Source organism: Polistes canadensis, unplaced genomic scaffold (genome assembly GCF_001313835.1).
Source record: "Polistes canadensis isolate GaletaPanama2010 unplaced genomic scaffold, ASM131383v1 scaffold_186, whole genome shotgun sequence".
NCBI lineage: Eukaryota > Metazoa > Arthropoda > Insecta > Hymenoptera > Vespidae > Polistes > Polistes canadensis.
The window spans coordinates 232,461-251,915 of NW_014569733.1; the positions used below are offsets into that span (position 1 = coordinate 232,461).

Genomic DNA, 19,455 nt, shown 5'->3' on the forward strand with positions numbered 1-19,455 from the left:
CAAAAATTCTTACGAAATAATTACAATAAAAGTATGAGATTACTAATTTCTCTTAATTCCAGTCTTCCTGTAATAAGAAAAAAAAAAAAAAAAAAGTAAAATAAAAATACTTTAACTCAGTCCAATTTTTCCTGCTCTGCAATAAAGTTTCGGAAAAATCTTTCATCGAGGTAGATGAAAACTTGAAACCTCGAGAGTACGTGGCATTTTACGTGCACGAGACCTTTTAATTGGATCTCGCAAGTTGTCATAGTATACGATGACAGAAATTTGTAATACTTTCAGATGCGACTAAAGCTTACCGAAAGAAAGAAATAAACTCGCGTTGGTTTAACTTTTATTAGAATTTTCTTAGATAAAAAAAGAAAGAGAGAAAGAAATCTCAAGACACATTTCCATCTTCGATAGATTTGAAATATGTTTTTCTCGTCTGTCTTGGGACAGATGTGAAAGAGTACAAAATTTCAAACGTCATTTTTTCAATCTCTAAAGACATTATTTCAATATTTTCTTTTTGATATAATATAATATATAATATAATATAATAAATACATGTCGTACTAATTGAAATTTGTCGTTTGTAATTTTTCTATTGAAATTATTGTTACATTACTTATTTCGTGTGATAATCAATGAAGTCTCGGTCGTATCAAGACGAATAGCTGAAGAGATATTCCACCTGACTTGGTACGACACCATTAGATATATTAACCCATTACAGTTGGTTTTCATCCGAGGTTTCCGTAACACGAACACGACCTATTTTCGATTTAAACTTTTTCTTTCGAAAAAGGATGAACTATTGTTAAACTGCATACGCATATATGTTGTTTCAACAAAAAATCACGAAATTAATTAATAAAGTTAATCATTTTGAACGATAACAAAAGAGCTTTATATATATTACGTATAATATCATTTATCCGATACCTTATACGATATTAACACGTCGAATACCATACTAATTTTACATAGTTTATCCATGGTGTCAACACGAATTTCTTATTATACATATATTATATAATATTATTTCAAACGGGTTAAGTATTAACAGTTGTTTTAATAAAATTCATTATTCTTGCTAATGAAATGTAAAATTAGTTTAATAAAATATAATTTTTCCAGTGTACATTAGAACAATAATATTAATCAGATTATTTATAGAAAGAAAAGAAAATACAACGTTTCCAATAAAAAATTAATTAATTCTTTTACGTGTTTCTTTTCTTTTTGTTTTTTTTTAATAAGAAAACAAAGTGTATCTAATTAATTATACAAATTTATAACTTGAAACCCCGTAAACTATACACAACAGTTTGTTCATTGTTTGAGTATGATTGTCATACAATTTTTCTATTGTACATTAGAACAATAATATTAATCAGATTATTTAGAAAGAATAGAAAATACAACGTTTCCAATAAATAATTAATTAATTCTTTTACGTGTTTCATTTCTTTTTTAATTACAAAACAAAGTATCTAATTAGTTATACAAATTTATAACTTGAAACCGTAAACTATACACAAAGTTTTTTTACATTGTTTGAGTATGATTGTCACTATCACCTTTCCACTATCATATAAATCCATAACTATTGAGATAGACATTGAATATATATATTTTTCTCTTTTCTTATGGTGAAGATCATAGTGCCAAGAGAACAAATGTTTAAAGGAAAGAATCATTGAGTTTCTTCAACGTGCCTAGACGCGTGGTCTTTATGCAATGTCAAACGCTCTCTTGTGGACTAGTTAAGGACAATGAGTTCATCTGAATTGTCTCGAATGGGCTTGTTCACCGTTCGTTAAGGCTTACACATACCTGTGTATATATGTATATATATATGTGTGTGTATGTGTCTCACTTTAAGTCGATGACACATACCTACACGTTTTTGTCATTGTGTATAATTATTAATCATCAATCGTCTAGTCACATACTACTTTCTACAGATATTACTTCCTCTTTTTGCTATTTAATATTTGCCATTCGTTAGTGATAGAATATTTATGACAACGAATAAAAGTATTGAACACGGATTTCATTTTTATTTTTCTCTCTCTCTCTCTCTCTCTCTTTCTAATAATATATTTATCTTTTCTTTTATTACACTTTATTTTGTATTTTTTTCAATTTGTCATAGTTAACAATTGTTTTCGTCTTTTTATTTTTATAACTAATCAATTTTCATAACATATAATATATATTTTAAAATTTAGACTCGAAAGTGTTATATATTTTATATATACTAAAGAAATTAAATAAATAATTGTAGTTTTTACAAACAGATTTACGTAGAATGTTAGAAATATATTTAAATTGTGCCAACATTTTTGTTTATATATACAGATACTTGTTCGTTACTGTATGTGTCTAGTATCTATATTAATTTTTACTACGTTCAAAAAATATTAAATAGTTATTATAAAATATGACAAAGAAGTATATCGATCTAACGGAATATCTTAAAAAAACATTTTTATTGAAATTTATTCTCCTTCTCTTCGTTAATCTATCTTCCCATTGCTAAAATTAATTAAATTTATACGATAATTTAACGATATTTTTAATTTATTTTATTTTTAATAAAATCTTGAAATATATCATGTGTGTGTGTGTGAGTAAAATTCTGATAAAAAAAATATAATGTATCATCTTTCATTTTCTCTTTAACGTTCAACGTTTAACCACTTGCTCGATCGTATATATACATATATATATATGTGTGTGTGTATGTGTGATTAGAATCAAGTATAGCGAAGGTCGAAAGCACGATTATCTTATTAGGATATAATTATACGTTAATAGTTAATACAATCGTTGTTTTGTCATTTATCTCTCACATATTTGTATTTATATATCTAATACAAATATGTGTGTGTGTGTCACTCAAGTTTTTCTAAATATCAATCTAAAAAATGATTTATATCATAAAATAAAAATCTAATCCTTCCTATTTTATTTTTCGAACTTTTTAAGATCATTGAAACGCGTGTCACAGAAGTTAATCTTTCGTAATACCTGAGAACATGATATCTCACTTTAAATATATATCACAAAACCACATACTGCAGAGAGTAAATGTAGAACGATAAATGTTTAAACTTATTTGTCTGGTCAACCTTGACAGCAATCCGATTCTGATTTAATGTTCTTTAGTGTGTATCATCCAAATAAATATTTATTTATTATATGTAATTATACCGATAGGTTTCATCTCTACTTCATTAACCTCCTCCCTTTCTAATCTGTGAAGGAAAATACGAAAGAAATAATATTTAAAATAAGATGAAAATGAAATGAACATTCCCCTACTTATGATTTAATCGTAATTTATTATATCCAACGATTCAGTAATTAAACTTTTATCAAGGATATAATAAACTTTCACACGATAAATTAACAAAGGATTAACTTTCTGTGAAGTTTTCATTAGAATTTCTTGAAGAGTATAAAACGGACAAACTATTCTTATTTAATTGTTTTATCCAAAAAAAAAAAAAAAAGATATTAATATCTTAAACTGTGTTCATTTAAAATGTAAAATGAAATTTTCCCTATGAAATGAAATTCGTGAAAGATAAAATGTTAACTTTGTATTAGGAAGATAATAGTAAGTTTGTAAAAGTTGTGAATGCGAGGAAGCTTGCACAGCCTTTTTTTTAGTATGTATATATATATGTATGTGTGTAGGTATGTATAGGAGTACCAACACATTGATGCAATCACCTCCATTTTCCACCACCACCACCACCACCACCACCAGCACCACTACCACCATCTTCAACTCCTCTACCCATCACCACCCACTTCTACAGTAGCATGTTCCTGTGTGTCATGAGGAGCCACTCAGTTACACGCTACAGGGTTGAGAAGTCGGACGCTATCACATTTTTCATTTCGTCATAGTTCGAAATATTGATTAAGTGAATCGATCGATATAAGTTTTGTTTTTTTTTTAATCACAGAGATATATTGATAGTGATAAAGATATATTGTTATATAATTGCAAAGAGTACGGATTTAAATTTGGCGCCATTTATTTGACCGGTCGCGCGGTTAACACCGATTGGTTGATTTTTCTAATTGACTTTTCCCGCTTCGACGGGAGATTGACAATTTGTTTTTTTAAAGTGTTGTTGTGTTAAAAAAAACAAACTTTTATTAAAAATCTATATATATATATACACATACATATATACACGTAACATAACACAATTCACGTTTTGATTTTGAATTAACGAGATTTATTACGAAAAAGTTCAAAGTTTTCTTTTTGCAATTTTTTTTTTTATATATAATTACGTTTTTTTTATATATGTCAAAAGGAACACGAAGAAAAAAACATTATTTTCCAATTACGCGAATGATTTAATATATATTCGATAATGATTCTTTGCAAAAGACGATAACGATACTTCGTTACTTACTCGAAGTATTAAAACTTTCCCAATCACGTCATAGAAAACTTTTAAATTACATTTGCCCAAGTCGAATAAGTTCTATGTCAAGCACTTAATCGTCTCGTAATATCTCACATTACAACGTACGACTATCCATTTACGACAACTTGATTAATATCGATATCCGACGATCATGAAAGATGATCTCCCGTTAATCTTTGCCGAAAGTAAATTATATTATAACTAATTAATCTATATTTTTATCGTTTTTCTTTTCCCCGTATAAAAAAAAAAAAAGAAGAAAGTAAAAGTGACAAAACGTGATAGACAAATTTTTGTAATATGTCAATTGTTATTAATATATTTTTATGATAAATCAAATAAGAAAATCTAACAAAATGTTTTTAACCATTGGTATTATTAGATCTACCGTGTTTCATATTAAAATAATCGTTAAAACAATGACGAGAGAAAAAATGAGAAAAGTAACGTTTACAAAATCTATTCAAGATTACGAATTATTGGAGAAAGATTAAAAATAATAATAATAATAATGAAATAAAAAATAAAATAAATAATAATCGAGATATAGAATATATAGAATAAGAATTCCATAAGAGAGATTAGAAGAGGATGATGATTATCGAAAAGAAATTCCCCTAATTCGTGGAACTTCGTACGATATTAGACATCGCATGATACGAAACGTTATAAAAATACAAAAAAAAAAGTAAAGAAGGAAGTTTACTCGTGTACGAACGAAACATAACTTTTTTTTTTTTCCACTCGGTCAATAGAAAATGCGTGTCGATTGACGAGAGAAAAAAAAAAGAAAAAAATAAATAAAGAAAGAAAGAAAGAAAGAAAGAAAGAAAGAAAGATAGAGAAAAGGTTTTAATGGTATCACGCGAAGGCCATTAAAAAAAATAAAAAAGAAACGGGGGTGCGACGACGACGACGACGACGACGACGACAACGAAGAAGGACACGAACGTTGAAAAAAAGATATTTGTTGGGACAAAACATTGAACAAAACGGAGTAAACGTAAAAATAAAATTAAAAAAGAACAAAATAAAGCCCGCCTGTAGAAACAAAACAAACAAAAATATTATAGGCGAGGGAAAAACTCGACGGAGGGTAAAATAATTTGTCGGGGGGGGGGGGGGAAAAAAAAAAAAAAAAAAGAAGAAGAGATAAGATCGTGATGGAAGAATTTCCATCAAACGTTACCGAGTTATCCGATAATTACAATTACATTGTCAACAACACCTTTAATACCAGTTCGAATACTAATTACAATCAACTTAATTTACCTTACACCGTTTGTGAAATACTCGTTGCTATCTGTGCCGTATTTGGAAATGGTTTGGTCATCATAGTATTTGGAAAAGAAAAAAAATTACGAAGACGTACGAATTATTATATCATATCATTGGCGACAGCTGATCTTCTAGTTGGTCTATTCGCCATACCTTTTGCCATACTAGCCAGTATAGGTTCGTAATCTGTAGAAAACATTTTTATAAGGAATAATACTAGCACGATTTTATCCAATATTTCGTTATTAATACCATATGGTGTTAGTATATATGTACTATATATATATGTATACACAACAGGGTGTTCCACATAACTCTAGTCACGATTTTTCAAATACTTGTAATAACCTGACAAAAAAATATTTTCTACAAAAGTTCATCTGTTTTTGATTGACTATACATTGTAATAAAAAAAAAGTTCGATAATAATTTTTCATTTTAATGGATTTTAAAGCTATCTTTATTTTTTTAAATAGCACTTAGTATTTTTGATATTATTTGACTATATTTGATATTTTGACTAATTTAGTTATTAAATTAAAGAACACTCTTTTCTCTACGTGTAAAATACTTTGTCGAGTTATAAATCGATTTGCAAAGGTTCCTAAAATGTCAAAGAATGCAATGCTGTTAATTTTTTCTACTTTGCCATTTCTTTGAAAAGTTTCGATAAATATTTTTTGTAATAAAAGTGAATAGATTTTAATGAATCTTATATTAAATTAAAGTACACTCTTTAGTCTACGCGTAGAACACTTCTTTGAGTTATACATCGATTTGCAAGTGTTCCTAAAATGTCAAAGAATGCAATGCTGTAAATTGTACAACTTTGCCATTTCTTTGAAAAGTTTCGATAAATATTTTTTATACTAAAAGTGAATAGATTTTAATAAAACTTATATTAAATTAAAGTACACTCTTTTATCTACAAGTTGAATACTCATTTGAGTTATAAATCAATTTGCAAAGGTTCATAAAATGTCAAAGAATGAGATGTTGCAAATTTTTCCAACTTTGCCATTTCTTTGAAATGTTTCGGCAAATATTTTTTATACTCAGAGTGAATAGATTTTAATGAAACTTATATTAAATTAAAGTACACTCTTTTATCTACAAGTTGAATACTCATTTGAGTTATAAATCAATTTGCAAAGGTTCATAAAATGGCAAAGAAAAATTGGCGGATTAGGCATTGTGAGTATTGCCTAAAATCAGGCATTGTTTACATTACCGGCCTAGGTTCCAAACCTCCCCCGGCAATGCTAACAATGCCTGGCCTTAGGCAATGTGAACAATGCCTAATACGCTAAGTTCTCTTTGCCATTTTATGAACCTTTGCAGATTGATTTATACTGCGAAAAGGTACTCTACGTGTAGCCAAAAGTGTGCACTTTAATTTAATATAAAAATCATTAAGATCTGCTTGCTCTAAGTATAAAAAATATTTGCCGAAACATTTTAAAGAAATGGCAAAGTAGGAACAAATTTGCAGCATCGCATTCTTTGCCATTTTATTAACTTTTTCAGATTGATTTATAACTCGATATGGTATTCTACGTGTAGCCAAAAGTGTGCACTTTAATTTAATATAAAAATCATTAAGATCTGCTTGCTCTAAATATAAAAAATATTTGCCGAAACATTTTAAAGAAATGGCAAAGCAGGAACAAATTTGCAGCATCGCATTCTTTGCCATTTTATGAACTTTTTCAGATTGATTTATAACTCGATATKGTATTCTACGMGTAGACAAAWGAGTGTACTTTAATTTAATATAAGTTTCATTAAAATCTATTCACTTTTAGTATAAAAAATATTTRCSRAAASTTTTCAAAGAAATTGCAAAGATGCACAATTTACAGCATTGCATTCTCTGACATTTTCTAAACCTTTGCAAATCGATTTATAACTCAAAGAAATATTCTACGCGTAGAGAAAAGAGTGTACTTTAATTTAATAACAAAATTAATTAAAATATCAAATATAGTCAAATAATATCAAAAATATATCAACTAATATCGAAAATAGTCAAAAAAATACTAAGTGCTGTTTAAAAAAATAAAAGTGGCCTTAAAAAATATTAAAAAAAGAATTACTTTCAAACTTCTTTTTATTGCAATGTATAGTCAATCAAAAACATATCAACTATTGTTTAAAATATTTTTTTGTCAGGTTATCGCAAGTACTTGAAAAATCGTGACTAGAGTTATGTGGGACACCCTTTATATACACGTATACACGGGCAAGTTTACTTTAGTATTTCAAAAAGGATCGTGCGATCTGTGACGTAACGCAAGTTAATGTAATGGTTGGTCGAAAGGAAACGTTAATTCTAAGGTCGCATCGTAAACGAGCTGGACCATTAAAAACTTTGTTCGGGATTAATCGAAATCGTTTCTCGAATGAAATAGGACAGATATATTTTATATTTCTGACTGATGTATTATAAATATATTCACAAAATCAAATCGAGATTTGAAGAAATTAATATGTAATATGAATTTGTCGTAATACGAGCTGATTTGATGGTTGCAATTGTTATAACTCTTAAAATTTAACGATTCATTATTTTCATATTATTTTGATTTCTTTTTTTCACAGGTTTACCAACAAATTTACACGCATGTCTCTTCACTGTATCGGTATTGGTCGTACTTTGCACTATCAGCATCTTTTGCCTTGTGGCAGTATCCGTAGATCGTTATTGGGCTATTCTTCATCCCATGGGATATTCTCGTACAGTACGAACGAAAACTGCCATAGGTATGAATCAAAATCAGAATACATATATATATATAGCCGTTTTTATTTTCTTAGGAAGAAATTTCTTCTGGTATAGTTTTCTTTTTCTTTTTCTTTTTAATAAAAAACAAACACTATCTAATGTATAATATCATAGACAAATATTTGTGGGCTGCGAAACAAACGAGAAAAGAAAAAACAAATATATATATATATATATGTGTGTTTCCAAGTAGTACAAAAATGAGATGAGAAAGAAGATTTAAACGCGTTAAGTAGAAAAGATCGGCAATTAGTCAGACGTAGTATAGAATTGAATTTCTTTGAAATGGAAAACTAACGTTTTAAAAGAAAATTGATTAATTGGATCGACCCAATTGTACTAGTTTAGTTTAATCTAATTAAGCCAACTGTTTTGCTTCTTGGAAAGGAATTTTGCATGATTGGTGTATCTTCTTTCTCTCTCTCTCTCTCTCTCTTCTCTCGTACGAAGTTCATTCGATCGAAGAGGAGTAAGAAATGATATTGAAACGACACTAGCAATTATACAAGTTTCAAAAGTACCACCTTGTGCGTGTGTACTAGTATGGGTTAGTGAATGTTCCTCTAACTTATATACGCTACAGGGTAAATCAAATAATGTTTTCCAAAATTGTATAGTAGTTCCTCAGAAAAAAAAAGAATACTAATTATTATATTTCTCATAAAAAAAATCTAATCACGATAATCCATCATCATTTATCGGATATTTTAATTCAAACAAATACATTTGAGTTCAATAATCCACAATAATTTTACGTTATTAAACAACTGTAATGCTTTACAGTGACACACACACATACATAGACAGATATAATATCCAATAGCACCTGTTACTTATTTGAAATACATTTAAATAGTATTTTAACTTTAAATAACTTTAATTTTAAAATGAAATTTCAACGTGTCATCATATTACAGTGATGGTAGGATGAAATTATTTGAAAATTTCTTTTTTATTTAACATAAGTCCTTCGTGTATTTTTTTTTTTCTTATACCCTCTCTCTCTCTCTCCCTCTATCTGTCTCTCTCTCTTTTCCGATTAATTAATTAACGAAATAGAAGAGTACGATCAATCTTTTTTTTTGTCCCAGAGATTCCCATGCGAATGAACATTTTCAGTAGATAATAGATATTTTTAGAAGTTACATATTCTAATACTATTAACTGTAAATAGTATGACGTCAGTGACGTCTATTCTCAGGTGCAGAAAGCCTAATTGTTGCTTCGTCACACACGACGCTCCCCCTTAACACGAGCAGAATTCTAATGTTATTCAAACAAGATTAGACACGCATGATATCAACTTCCTTTGATTCGATTTCGACTTAAGAACATTGTTCCTCTAATCAATCTTGTAAATAGATTTTTCTGTAACGGTAAACAAAACAAAATTACGATTATTATAAAAGGATTTTATAAGTATTTATTAAATCAGATCACATCTTAAACAATTTTTTTTTTAATTATTCTATTTAAATTAAACGGGATATATTAATATTTGAAATAAAATCTAAACAATAGGTTTTACATGGATTTCATTAATTAACCGTGTCTACTTACCTTTTTGAATAAACGTGTATCTAAATTGTATCAGTAAAATGAAACTATTACGAAAATAATTCTCAAAACACGGATTATATTGAATATTGTTATAATATTGAATTAATTTGATATATTTATGTGTATACTGTGAAAAAAAAATATTGATCTTATGAAATATACTTCCTATCAATTTATAAAAATGTGCAAGTCAAATAAATAGAAATAATAATATAATATAAAATGTATACATTAAAACTAATCGATTAACGATATTAATTGATTAACGTTAAACTGGATAACTATTATGACACGTTTAAAGGCAAATTAATTAAGAGGATTGATATCATTTTATGCTAGAGAAACTTTTACGATCTACACTTTTCTTACTACTCGTTTTAAAAAATCGATTTGAAGTAAAGAACGGAAAAGAAAGAAAAAAAAGAAAAGAGAGAGAAAGAGAGAGAGAAAGAAAGAGTTAACTAAAAGTACGAACCACCCCCACCTTCATCCATTCGATTTCCCAATGGAAAGTGATTTTAACGTTGTTTTTTTGTTCTTTTTTCTTTTTGTTCAAATCGATGAGTTCCTGAGTTTGATTTATCTACGTTTCAAGAATTACTTTCACGATTGATCCTTTGATTAGTTTGAAAAAGTATTAATTTCATTTTTTTTTTCTTTCCTTTCCTTTCTTTTTTTTTTTCTTCTTCTTTTTTTACCCCTTCATATTTCTTCCCCCGTTCCCATCTCGTTTCTATTCGAATTATGCAGTTTATCGTAGGTAAACACAAAACGTGCTGAAAGAAAATCAATTAAATCATCTTTCACTCATATCTGTCTTTCTCTTTTCCCCACTCTATTTATTTTGTTTTTTTTCTTTTTCTTTTACTTTTTTTTTTCCTTTCCATCTTTCTCTAACTACGTAACAGCAATTAATTGAAGCGTTTCAGCCTGTATACGGTACGGCTGATTTTAATTACGAACTCGTTTGAACGATAACAACACTTTTTGTATGCGCGTGTGGGTGATATCCTGTATGTATGTATGTATGTATGTATGTATGTATGTATAAAACAGGAAAGAGAGAAAGAAGAAATGTTCGTTTTGCTTCTGACACGAATCGATGATGCTCTCTTCTCTTCTCGCGAATACGCGCGTGTAATATCGAAATCATATTTCTGTTATTCTAAAAAAAGAAAATAAAAATAAAAAACAAAACAAAATATAAAGCACAGAATCTTTTTCTTAAAAATAATACGAATAGTAATAAAAACAAATGTGAACAAAAATATTATAATGCACACATTGTTTTTCTTAAAAATAATACGAATAGTAATAAAAACAAATGTGAACAAAAATATTATAATGCACACATTGTTTTTCTTAAAAATAATACAAATAGTAATAAAAACAAATGTGAACAAATATATNATATATATATATATATATATATAAATAAATAAAATAATTATAAGTATCGAATTTTATATAAGAGATTTTACATGGGATTAAATAAAAATATTCGATATTTGTGTATACACAAATGATTCATTTTTGTAGGTATAATCTGCGTATGTTGGATCACCGGCACGTTGGTAGGATTTTTACCACTTTTAGGATGGAATGCTGGAAAGAAATCCGACGAGAAGTGTATTTTCACTCAGGTTATGGATTACGATTATCTGGTCTTCCTATATTTCGCCACCATCATATTTCCAGCTTTATTAATCGTCGCATTTTATGCCCTTATATATAGGGTAGTAATAAAACAGGTCAGTTTCTCACATACGAAACGATAAGGAATCATCGAATTCCCAAGCATCTTTTACACGAGACCACTCTTTTGAAACTAAAATGTGTTTTTTCTTTTTCCGAGCATTGCTTTCGCGATTTCAATAGATTAGAAAGATTATCTATTATGTTTAATGGGATATGTTAACTAAACGGATCGGTTTTTTCATACTAATATTAAACTTAAACGTTGATATTTATTGTTTTATCATTTCTTTTTTCTTTTTTTTTTTTTTTGGCTAACATCGGCGCTTAACCCTCAAATGCAAAAATAAAACAAAATTAATTGATGTATAAATGTGGGAATGATACTCTACATGCTTTCTAGCATAGATACCTAAATTCATGCATGCATACATACATGCATGCATGTATACATTTTTTGGATCATTCAAAAACAGTTTCTCTGTCTCTGTCTGTCTCTTTCTCTCTCTCTCTCTATCTCTTTCAATAGTTCTTTCATCATTTAACACGTATCGTAAATTTCTCAATTAAATGACATTATTTAAATTCAGGATAAAAGTCCCTTTTTGGATTCGGGGGTTAAGATGCAACGGCGAACTTCGAAAGATCCAACAAAGTCTCGGTCCCGTTTACTCGTTGGGAAAACACGATCGACAGGATGCTTTCAGTTGCAGCAAATAGTCACGATGAATCCAGGACGTCGTACAGGAGGTGGTAGCATTTCTGGTCTAGCTGGTTGTACTACTTCATCAGCTATAGCTGGTACTGGTGGTGGTGCTGGTTCTGGTGCTGGCAGTGGTGGTGGTACTGGAAATAATCATCATACAACCGGAACGATGCAACGTTTCAAACGGGATGTCAAGGCCACCCAAAATCTATCCCACATAGTAATATTCTTCATCATCTGTTGGTTTCCACTTTACACGATAAACTGCGTTATGGCATTTTGCCCGCAATGCCAAGTGGACGAGTTCTTCATGAACCTATGTATAATTTTGTCCCATTTGAATTCAGTCGGGAATCCTCTCCTTTATGCCTACCATCTTAAAGATTTTCGCGAGGCATTGAAGAATTATTGGCGATTATTATTTTCAAATGGGGAAGTTAAATCTGGCTTCGTTAACGTTATACACGAGAGAGGATCTATAGCTGGTTCCCAAAGACAATTTCAAAGACAATCTTTCGTTGGTACTTTACCAATTAGGAGACAAACGGCCAGTCTTTTAAGACAGGTAATCTGATCTAATTTTGATCGAATCCAAAACTTTTCCTCCCCCTACTTCAAAGATTTTTTCATAAATTAATAAATTTTCTGTTGTTGTTATTGTTGTTGTTGTTCAGGTTACGGATTTCCAAGCTAAAGAAATGTCTTCGTTGAGTCGAGCATCTTCCATTCGTGACAAAAACCAACACGACGAGGTACCATCGAATTCTTCATCACCGAATGAAACAAAACGACGTAGCATCGGCATCGAGTATCCTTTAAACGACGATAATCTTTCGTCTGCAAATGAAAAAAGTTATTCGGAACATTCTGAATCTGGTGGTACTCCGTCAATCGATGATTCCCTACCAATGGAATTACAAATTTATAAAAAAGATATCATGACCGTTCCAACATCGTCGGAAGTAGATTGTTCCGATCATTCGACGGAACACCCACCCACCTCGATTTTCATAATAGAAGCTGATGTTAATCGAACTGTGTCGAATCGAAATAAATGTGAAGAGGATTCCTACGAGAGGCAGGACGAGAGAGGATAATCCTTATTCAGAAAATAATTTATGGTTTCAACGATATATGTACGATAATGTATTGCATGCATACATAGGCAATTCGAATATTGACTTCGATCTGATTGGACGACGATTAATGTCGAGTAGGAAAGCGCGAAATTTGAATGTTCGATGTTGATACTACTTACGTATGCCAGAAAATTGTTCATCGTGTATAATATTTATTTAATACATATGTGTATATATATACACATCTACTAAAAATATATATATATATAATAATATATAAATAAATATTTATAGTTTCATGTGGAGGTATAATTAAAAATCGTTAAGACTGTTTGTACAAAGGGAATATCGACTGACCATATGGAGATTACGTTTTTTATTTCTTCTTCTTCTTTCCAATTTTAGATTTCACGCGCAACGAAGATCGATATTTACTCATACCGTTCATTAAACGATCTTCATCTTACGAAGAAATATGAGCCACGCGTGTGTATGTGTGTTTAAGTAGATAAAAAGCTATTATGAATATCGATAAATTACTTATGATAAGTTACTAAAAACATATCCATGACGAAACTGAAGATCTCATTGAAATGTCCCGAATTAATATACCGCAAAGGTGCATGTAAAAATGTAATGATTCCTATGTTTTACAATTTAAAAGGTATATATAGTAATTGTATAGATACTTGAATAACGTTGTGTTTAATTAAGATACATAAATGTATTTTAGCACGTAAAATATCGAACTAAATTTATAATATATTACACCACTGTGTTGTATTAATAAATGTAATTTAAATTAATTAGAAAGATTCAAGTGTATATTTTAAGTAATAGATTTAATTGATTATTTGAATTTAACCGCTTCGACACCGACCCATCTGGTGGAGAACGTACGAACTAAATTGGACGAATCAAAATAATAGAAGACATAACGACCCTAATAACATCCCGCGCTTTTTTTTTAGTTGACGCGCTGAGTATTAACCTGTTGCACGCGTTGCATCGATCACGTGTTATTTTTAACGTAACACAAACAACAAATGAAATCGTTTTCTTTTTTACACATTTGAATAATGCACTAATAAAATAAAAAACATTATGGATCCGAGCGAAGTAGTATTTCTTGCAGAAAGAAAACTTGTCACTATAGTGCCAAATTTTAGTTTCGGTGCAATACATTTGATCGCCGGTTCTATTGGACCTTTTCGTGCTGGTTTACCTTTAAAAGTGCCAATTTGGCTGGCAGTAAATTTAAAACAACAACAAAGATGTCGCATAGTCAATCCAGAATGGATGGAAACCGAAAGTTTAGAAGAAGTTGCAGAAACGGAAAAACTTTCCAAGTAAACTTTATTCTTTTGTTTTTTTTTCTTTTTTTTGTTTCTTTTTTGTTTATGCACAATGAATGTAACATTATTTTTTTAAACTTGTTTTTTTTTTTCTGTTCTAATTATCGTTAGATTATTCACACAAATGCCAAGCAGTCATTATATGGACGAAGCTCAACTTTTACTTAGCGTAGCAAGCGATGATATACACGGATCAGAAAAAATAAGGACAGCTATTAAAGTACGCGTAGAAATTAATTTAAAATAAGTTTATTTATCTCGTCTATTATATTATTATTATTAAATATATATTTTTGTAGGATATATGGGATTTAAGAATGTCTAAATTACGTACTTCTGTAGATTCATTTATAAAGAGTGATACCACACACGCAAGACTTGATCATCTTACCATGATGGAAATCAATAGTATACGTCCATTACTACCACATTCTTTAGATCAAATATTAAGAATTCAATCCGTAAGTAATTATTTTCAAATCAAAAATGATACGATATAATTTTAATGATAAGTTAAAATAATCTCATTTGTTATTCGATTTTTTATTTTAGAATGTCAGCAATGCAGGAAATACTACTACCTCTCAATAAAAATACTCTTATTTTTAATGTCAAGGATATAAGGGATAATTAATAATTGAATTTGTATATATTTAGATATATATTTTTTTTTTGTCCACATACGAATGTTACGTAATAGTTTTATTACTTAATTTACTTTATCTCAGTACATCATACAGTCACTAGCATCTCAATCACAAGTTATCATTATCACTATCATTATTAAATGCATATTTACAGTGGTAAACCTCTTCCAACCTTGTTACTTTATCATTTATCTTCTACGGTTTCTCACATTATTTACATTCTTTTAAACTTATAGTATACAGTCCCTTAATCATCTTTGATTTGATGTCTTAAAGATAAATACTTATATGTATGTAAATTGTAGATTTCAAGGCCACTTGTAATATATAATCGAAATGTAAACTTTTCAAATAAGAAAACTAATATTCATTAATTAGTCAACTTACTATTAATAAACAAGTATGAAATATATCAAATTCGTTAAATATTAGAAATAATTTCAAACGAAATCTTAACATATATGCATGTATATATATGTATATACATATATAAATGTTTTATATGTATATACATATATAAAACACGAAGTAACAGGAGCGTAATTCTTCTTAATATCGTATTGTATATAAAAATTGTAACTTACTAATATTTGGTGGCAAAATCGCGACGTATATTGTAATTCAAAATTCGTTGTATCTGGAGAAGAGCTGTGCTCATATAAATCGTACTAAATAATTTTCTGTCAATTATATGTAGATATAAATATGGAGTATAAAAATGGTGGTGTATGATTAATCAAAATAATAGGCAGCATAAGTAAAGCACTCTTCGTAATATCAATAAATTATTAATGCTATAAATATAGTTGACGTATAAAAAAAAAAGATTTCGAATCAAAAATGTATCTCAATTTGCAATTACTGATAATAATATTAATTGTAAGTACGTACGTGTGTGTGTGTGTGTGTTTTTGTGTTGATTTATAAAATATATTTATAAAAAAAAATCGCAACCATATTCTATAACATAATAATTCTAAGGCAAACCAATAAGTTGTTTAGCAGTCTCTGCCATAAGTACCATATTTTCTATCTGAAGTACCATTATCACAAAATATAAGGATTGAAACGAATCAACAAATATTATTCGTGAAATCTCTCTCGTACGAATATCGTTCCGATTTCTTAAAACATTTCATCATTTATCAACGAACGAATATAACGATATTTAAGATCTTTTTTTTTTTTTCTTGTAAACCACACATATGCGATATCCGAGCACATTATGTATTATAAAAAAGAAAACGATTTCATCGTAATTAAAAGATCTTTTCTTCGATCTTATACTTTCGAATTTTGTTTGATATCCTTAAACAGCAACAATTTTACTAGGATCTACTTTAACCCGAATGAACATTGTGTCGTCCTTTACGAAATGTCGTTTTTTAACCATTTCGTGCGAGACAAATCGTGGAAATCCAAAACCAAGAGAATCTGGCTCACGACTGGGCCTTTGAAAATTTTTCCAAGTTGGATCTGGTATAAAACTTTCAACGATGTTGCAAGCTTTCTCTGCTACGACCGTTTGATCGAACATAGTGAAAGACACGCTGTGAGAAAATGGCCATCGTAACAATGCATCGTATTCACCAGGTAGAATTTTGATGTATATAGAAATGTGGCTTCCTTCACCGGTTCCGTTTCCATTTAAGAAAACCGAAGCCTGTAATAAATAATAATAATAATTATTATTGAAAATAAAATCGATTCTTCTTAATTTATAAGTTATGTATACGTTAACGTTAATTTGTGAAATTCATGAAATGATTAGCTAAATCATTAAATATGAAAGAAAGTATTACATATTTCAACTAGATAATATAAATTTACAAAAGGCGAATAGTTAAGATAAAAAATTGAAATTTGACCCGTAGATTCGATACAATAGAACAGGACGTCTAACAGAACATTTGTTTTTAAAGTACAGGAAGAGATAAAAACGGATAGCTACGAAGGATTATTGTAAAAGGAAAAGCAGAGTTTAAAGACGGATCAAATTTCAATCTTATACTTTATCTATTCTGAATTCATATTTATATGTTTTCTTTCTTTCGAAAAACTTTTCCAAAAACGCCTAGTTATATTTCGGATAAAACGTTAGGGGGTTTTAAAATCCCCGATTTAACCGAATAATACAATTTAACGCTGACATATACATACAATATGTAATACAATAGATAATAAGATGATAATAAACAATAACCTGCAGCTTGTATCCGTATTGACTAGTGTAAAAGGGTGGACTGACAAGTTCCATTCCTTCCTTGGCCCTTGCTTCAGACATCTTTGCTGTATAATCCGTGATTTTCCATATAAGAGTGCCAGTATAATTTAACGAAAGTTTACTTATAGCAGATTTTAGACTCGTTATTTGATGCTGTTGCTTCGTTACCACACTGCACATTAAACTGAGATGCATTTTCGCTGACTCCTCTAAATGTTTATCCAAAGAAAATCTGTTGCCCTGTAAAACAAAAAACAAACCGAACATTATAATACAAGCATTACAATATTGATTAATTGTCATGTATCAAAGTGTTAAAAACATTAATGCTAATTATTAACGAAGGCATTGAAAATAGAAATAAAATGTACCTTAAACCGACAGCCGGCATCTTTAAACGTGCACGATAGTAAATGAGTCGTGCAATGATCTTTAAGATGAACTTCAAGATCTTCTCTTGGCAAAACTGCGGTCTCGCAACGATGAGGACACGCTACTGGGAAACGGCCACATTTCGCGTGGTGAGCACCGAGCGTGTCAAAAACGAATTCCTTGTTGCAATAACGACAAGCGACCAGTCGCTTGGCGCATTCACCCAACTTGTGTTGGCCTAAGTGTCTTCTTTGAACTTTCATTCCACATTTGTTCTCACAGTACAACGGTTCGTATCCGCAGGTACCTGTGTGTTTCTAAAAATGATATAACGAGAAAGTAATTAACACGGAACATCGTCATCAACAAATACAATCAAGTATTATTACAGTCAATTGTTTTCAGTAATATTATAACTACCTCAAGGGTGTGGCCGGTAAATTCTTTGGCACAAAAATCGCAACGAGCCCTCCGTTGGGCGCAAGTATATTTCAAATGGTCCTCCATTAATACGCGCGGTATCATAGCACCACATTTATTACTGCAAGGAACCGCATCGTGTTTGCAGGTATTCAAATGAGCCTGCACATTTTATTTGAGAGGAATATTATTATATTATATTATTATTTATATTTTTTTTAATTATTTTTCGTGTGGACTTTTTTTTTTTAAATATAAGTAAACAAATTCACAAAGAATACCTTTAATTTTCTTAATTCATCCGACCATTTGCAACCATCTTTGTGATGTATGCAGTAAACAATGGATCCCATTATTGCCTTCTCAGCTTCCAAGTCGTGGAAATTCTGTAACAATTAAAACATTAATTAAATAATTGATAACGTTATTATATTTAATATTTAATTATTTTTCAATAATATATAATTAACATAAGTGTGTATATATATAGTAACACATAATAATCGTCGTGAAGCGTGTCCAATAGAGTACATAACCGTCCTTCGCATAAGATCCGTTAGATTTGCGTAATCTATTTTGCGGTCCCGCTGCTCACTTTACCTTATTCGTCGCGTTTAATTGCATAAAACTTTCAAAAAAAGTATCGAGAGAAGAACATAGAAAGAGAGAGAGAAAGAGAGATACTAATAGAATGAAACGTTAAAATTAAAAAAAAATAAAAATAGAAGAACGTGTACGCAGAAAAAAAGCATAATATCCGAAAAAAAAAATGTTTAACTCGGATCTTCTTTATATAAAATAATATATTTAAGAGATATGCACAATATCTAACGATGAGAAATGAAATGAAATAAAATTATCATTGCTCAGTCTCTCAATATATAAA

General features: G+C 29.5%; 3 protein-coding genes across 3 annotated transcripts in view; 2 read left to right on the forward strand and 1 right to left on the reverse strand.

The window, feature by feature from the left end:
• The first annotated feature begins 4,737 nt into the window (after window positions 1–4,737).
• On the forward strand, window positions 4,738–14,314 carry LOC106789484 (5-hydroxytryptamine receptor 1D-like). Its single transcript, XM_014753710.1, has 5 exons — window positions 4,738–5,903; window positions 8,328–8,489; window positions 11,611–11,822; window positions 12,357–13,037; window positions 13,147–14,314. The coding sequence occupies exons 1-5, from the start codon at window positions 5,612–5,614 to the stop codon at window positions 13,567–13,569; spliced, it is 1,770 nt and encodes a 589-aa protein (XP_014609196.1). The 5' UTR covers window positions 4,738–5,611; the 3' UTR covers window positions 13,570–14,314.
• A 27-nt stretch (window positions 14,315–14,341) lies between these two features.
• On the forward strand, window positions 14,342–15,543 carry LOC106789486 (probable DNA replication complex GINS protein PSF2). The gene is made up of 4 exons (XM_014753712.1): window positions 14,342–14,900; window positions 15,018–15,126; window positions 15,206–15,367; window positions 15,459–15,543. The coding sequence occupies exons 1-4, from the start codon at window positions 14,656–14,658 to the stop codon at window positions 15,495–15,497; spliced, it is 555 nt and encodes a 184-aa protein (XP_014609198.1). The 5' UTR covers window positions 14,342–14,655; the 3' UTR covers window positions 15,498–15,543.
• Window positions 15,544–15,556: 13 nt separating this feature from the next.
• LOC106789485 (TNF receptor-associated factor 4) overlaps window positions 15,557–19,455 on the reverse strand; it is an 18,777-nt gene continuing 14,878 nt past the window's right edge. The window contains exons 2-6 of the mRNA XM_014753711.1: window positions 18,851–18,955; window positions 18,570–18,731; window positions 18,149–18,466; window positions 17,757–18,017; window positions 15,557–17,216 (exon numbers count right to left, since the gene is read on the reverse strand). Of these exons, the coding sequence (XP_014609197.1) occupies window positions 16,863–17,216; window positions 17,757–18,017; window positions 18,149–18,466; window positions 18,570–18,731; window positions 18,851–18,955 (1,200 nt within the window). The 3' untranslated portion in view covers window positions 15,557–16,862. The remainder of the gene's footprint in view (window positions 17,217–17,756; window positions 18,018–18,148; window positions 18,467–18,569; window positions 18,732–18,850; window positions 18,956–19,455) is intronic.

Coding starts and splice junctions, on each gene's coding strand:
- LOC106789484 (XM_014753710.1), top strand. CDS start 5,612: ATGGAAGAATTTCCATCAAACGTTACCGAGTTATCCGATAATTACAAT. Junction 8,490..11,610: donor ACGAACGAAAACTGCCATAG/GTATGAATCAAA, acceptor TCATTTTTGTAG/GTATAATCTGCGTATGTTGG. Junction 11,823..12,356: donor ATAGGGTAGTAATAAAACAG/GTCAGTTTCTCA, acceptor ATTTAAATTCAG/GATAAAAGTCCCTTTTTGGA.
- LOC106789486 (XM_014753712.1), top strand. CDS start 14,656: ATGGATCCGAGCGAAGTAGTATTTCTTGCAGAAAGAAAACTTGTCACT. Junction 14,901..15,017: donor GAAACGGAAAAACTTTCCAA/GTAAACTTTATT, acceptor AATTATCGTTAG/ATTATTCACACAAATGCCAA. Junction 15,127..15,205: donor AAATAAGGACAGCTATTAAA/GTACGCGTAGAA, acceptor ATATTTTTGTAG/GATATATGGGATTTAAGAAT.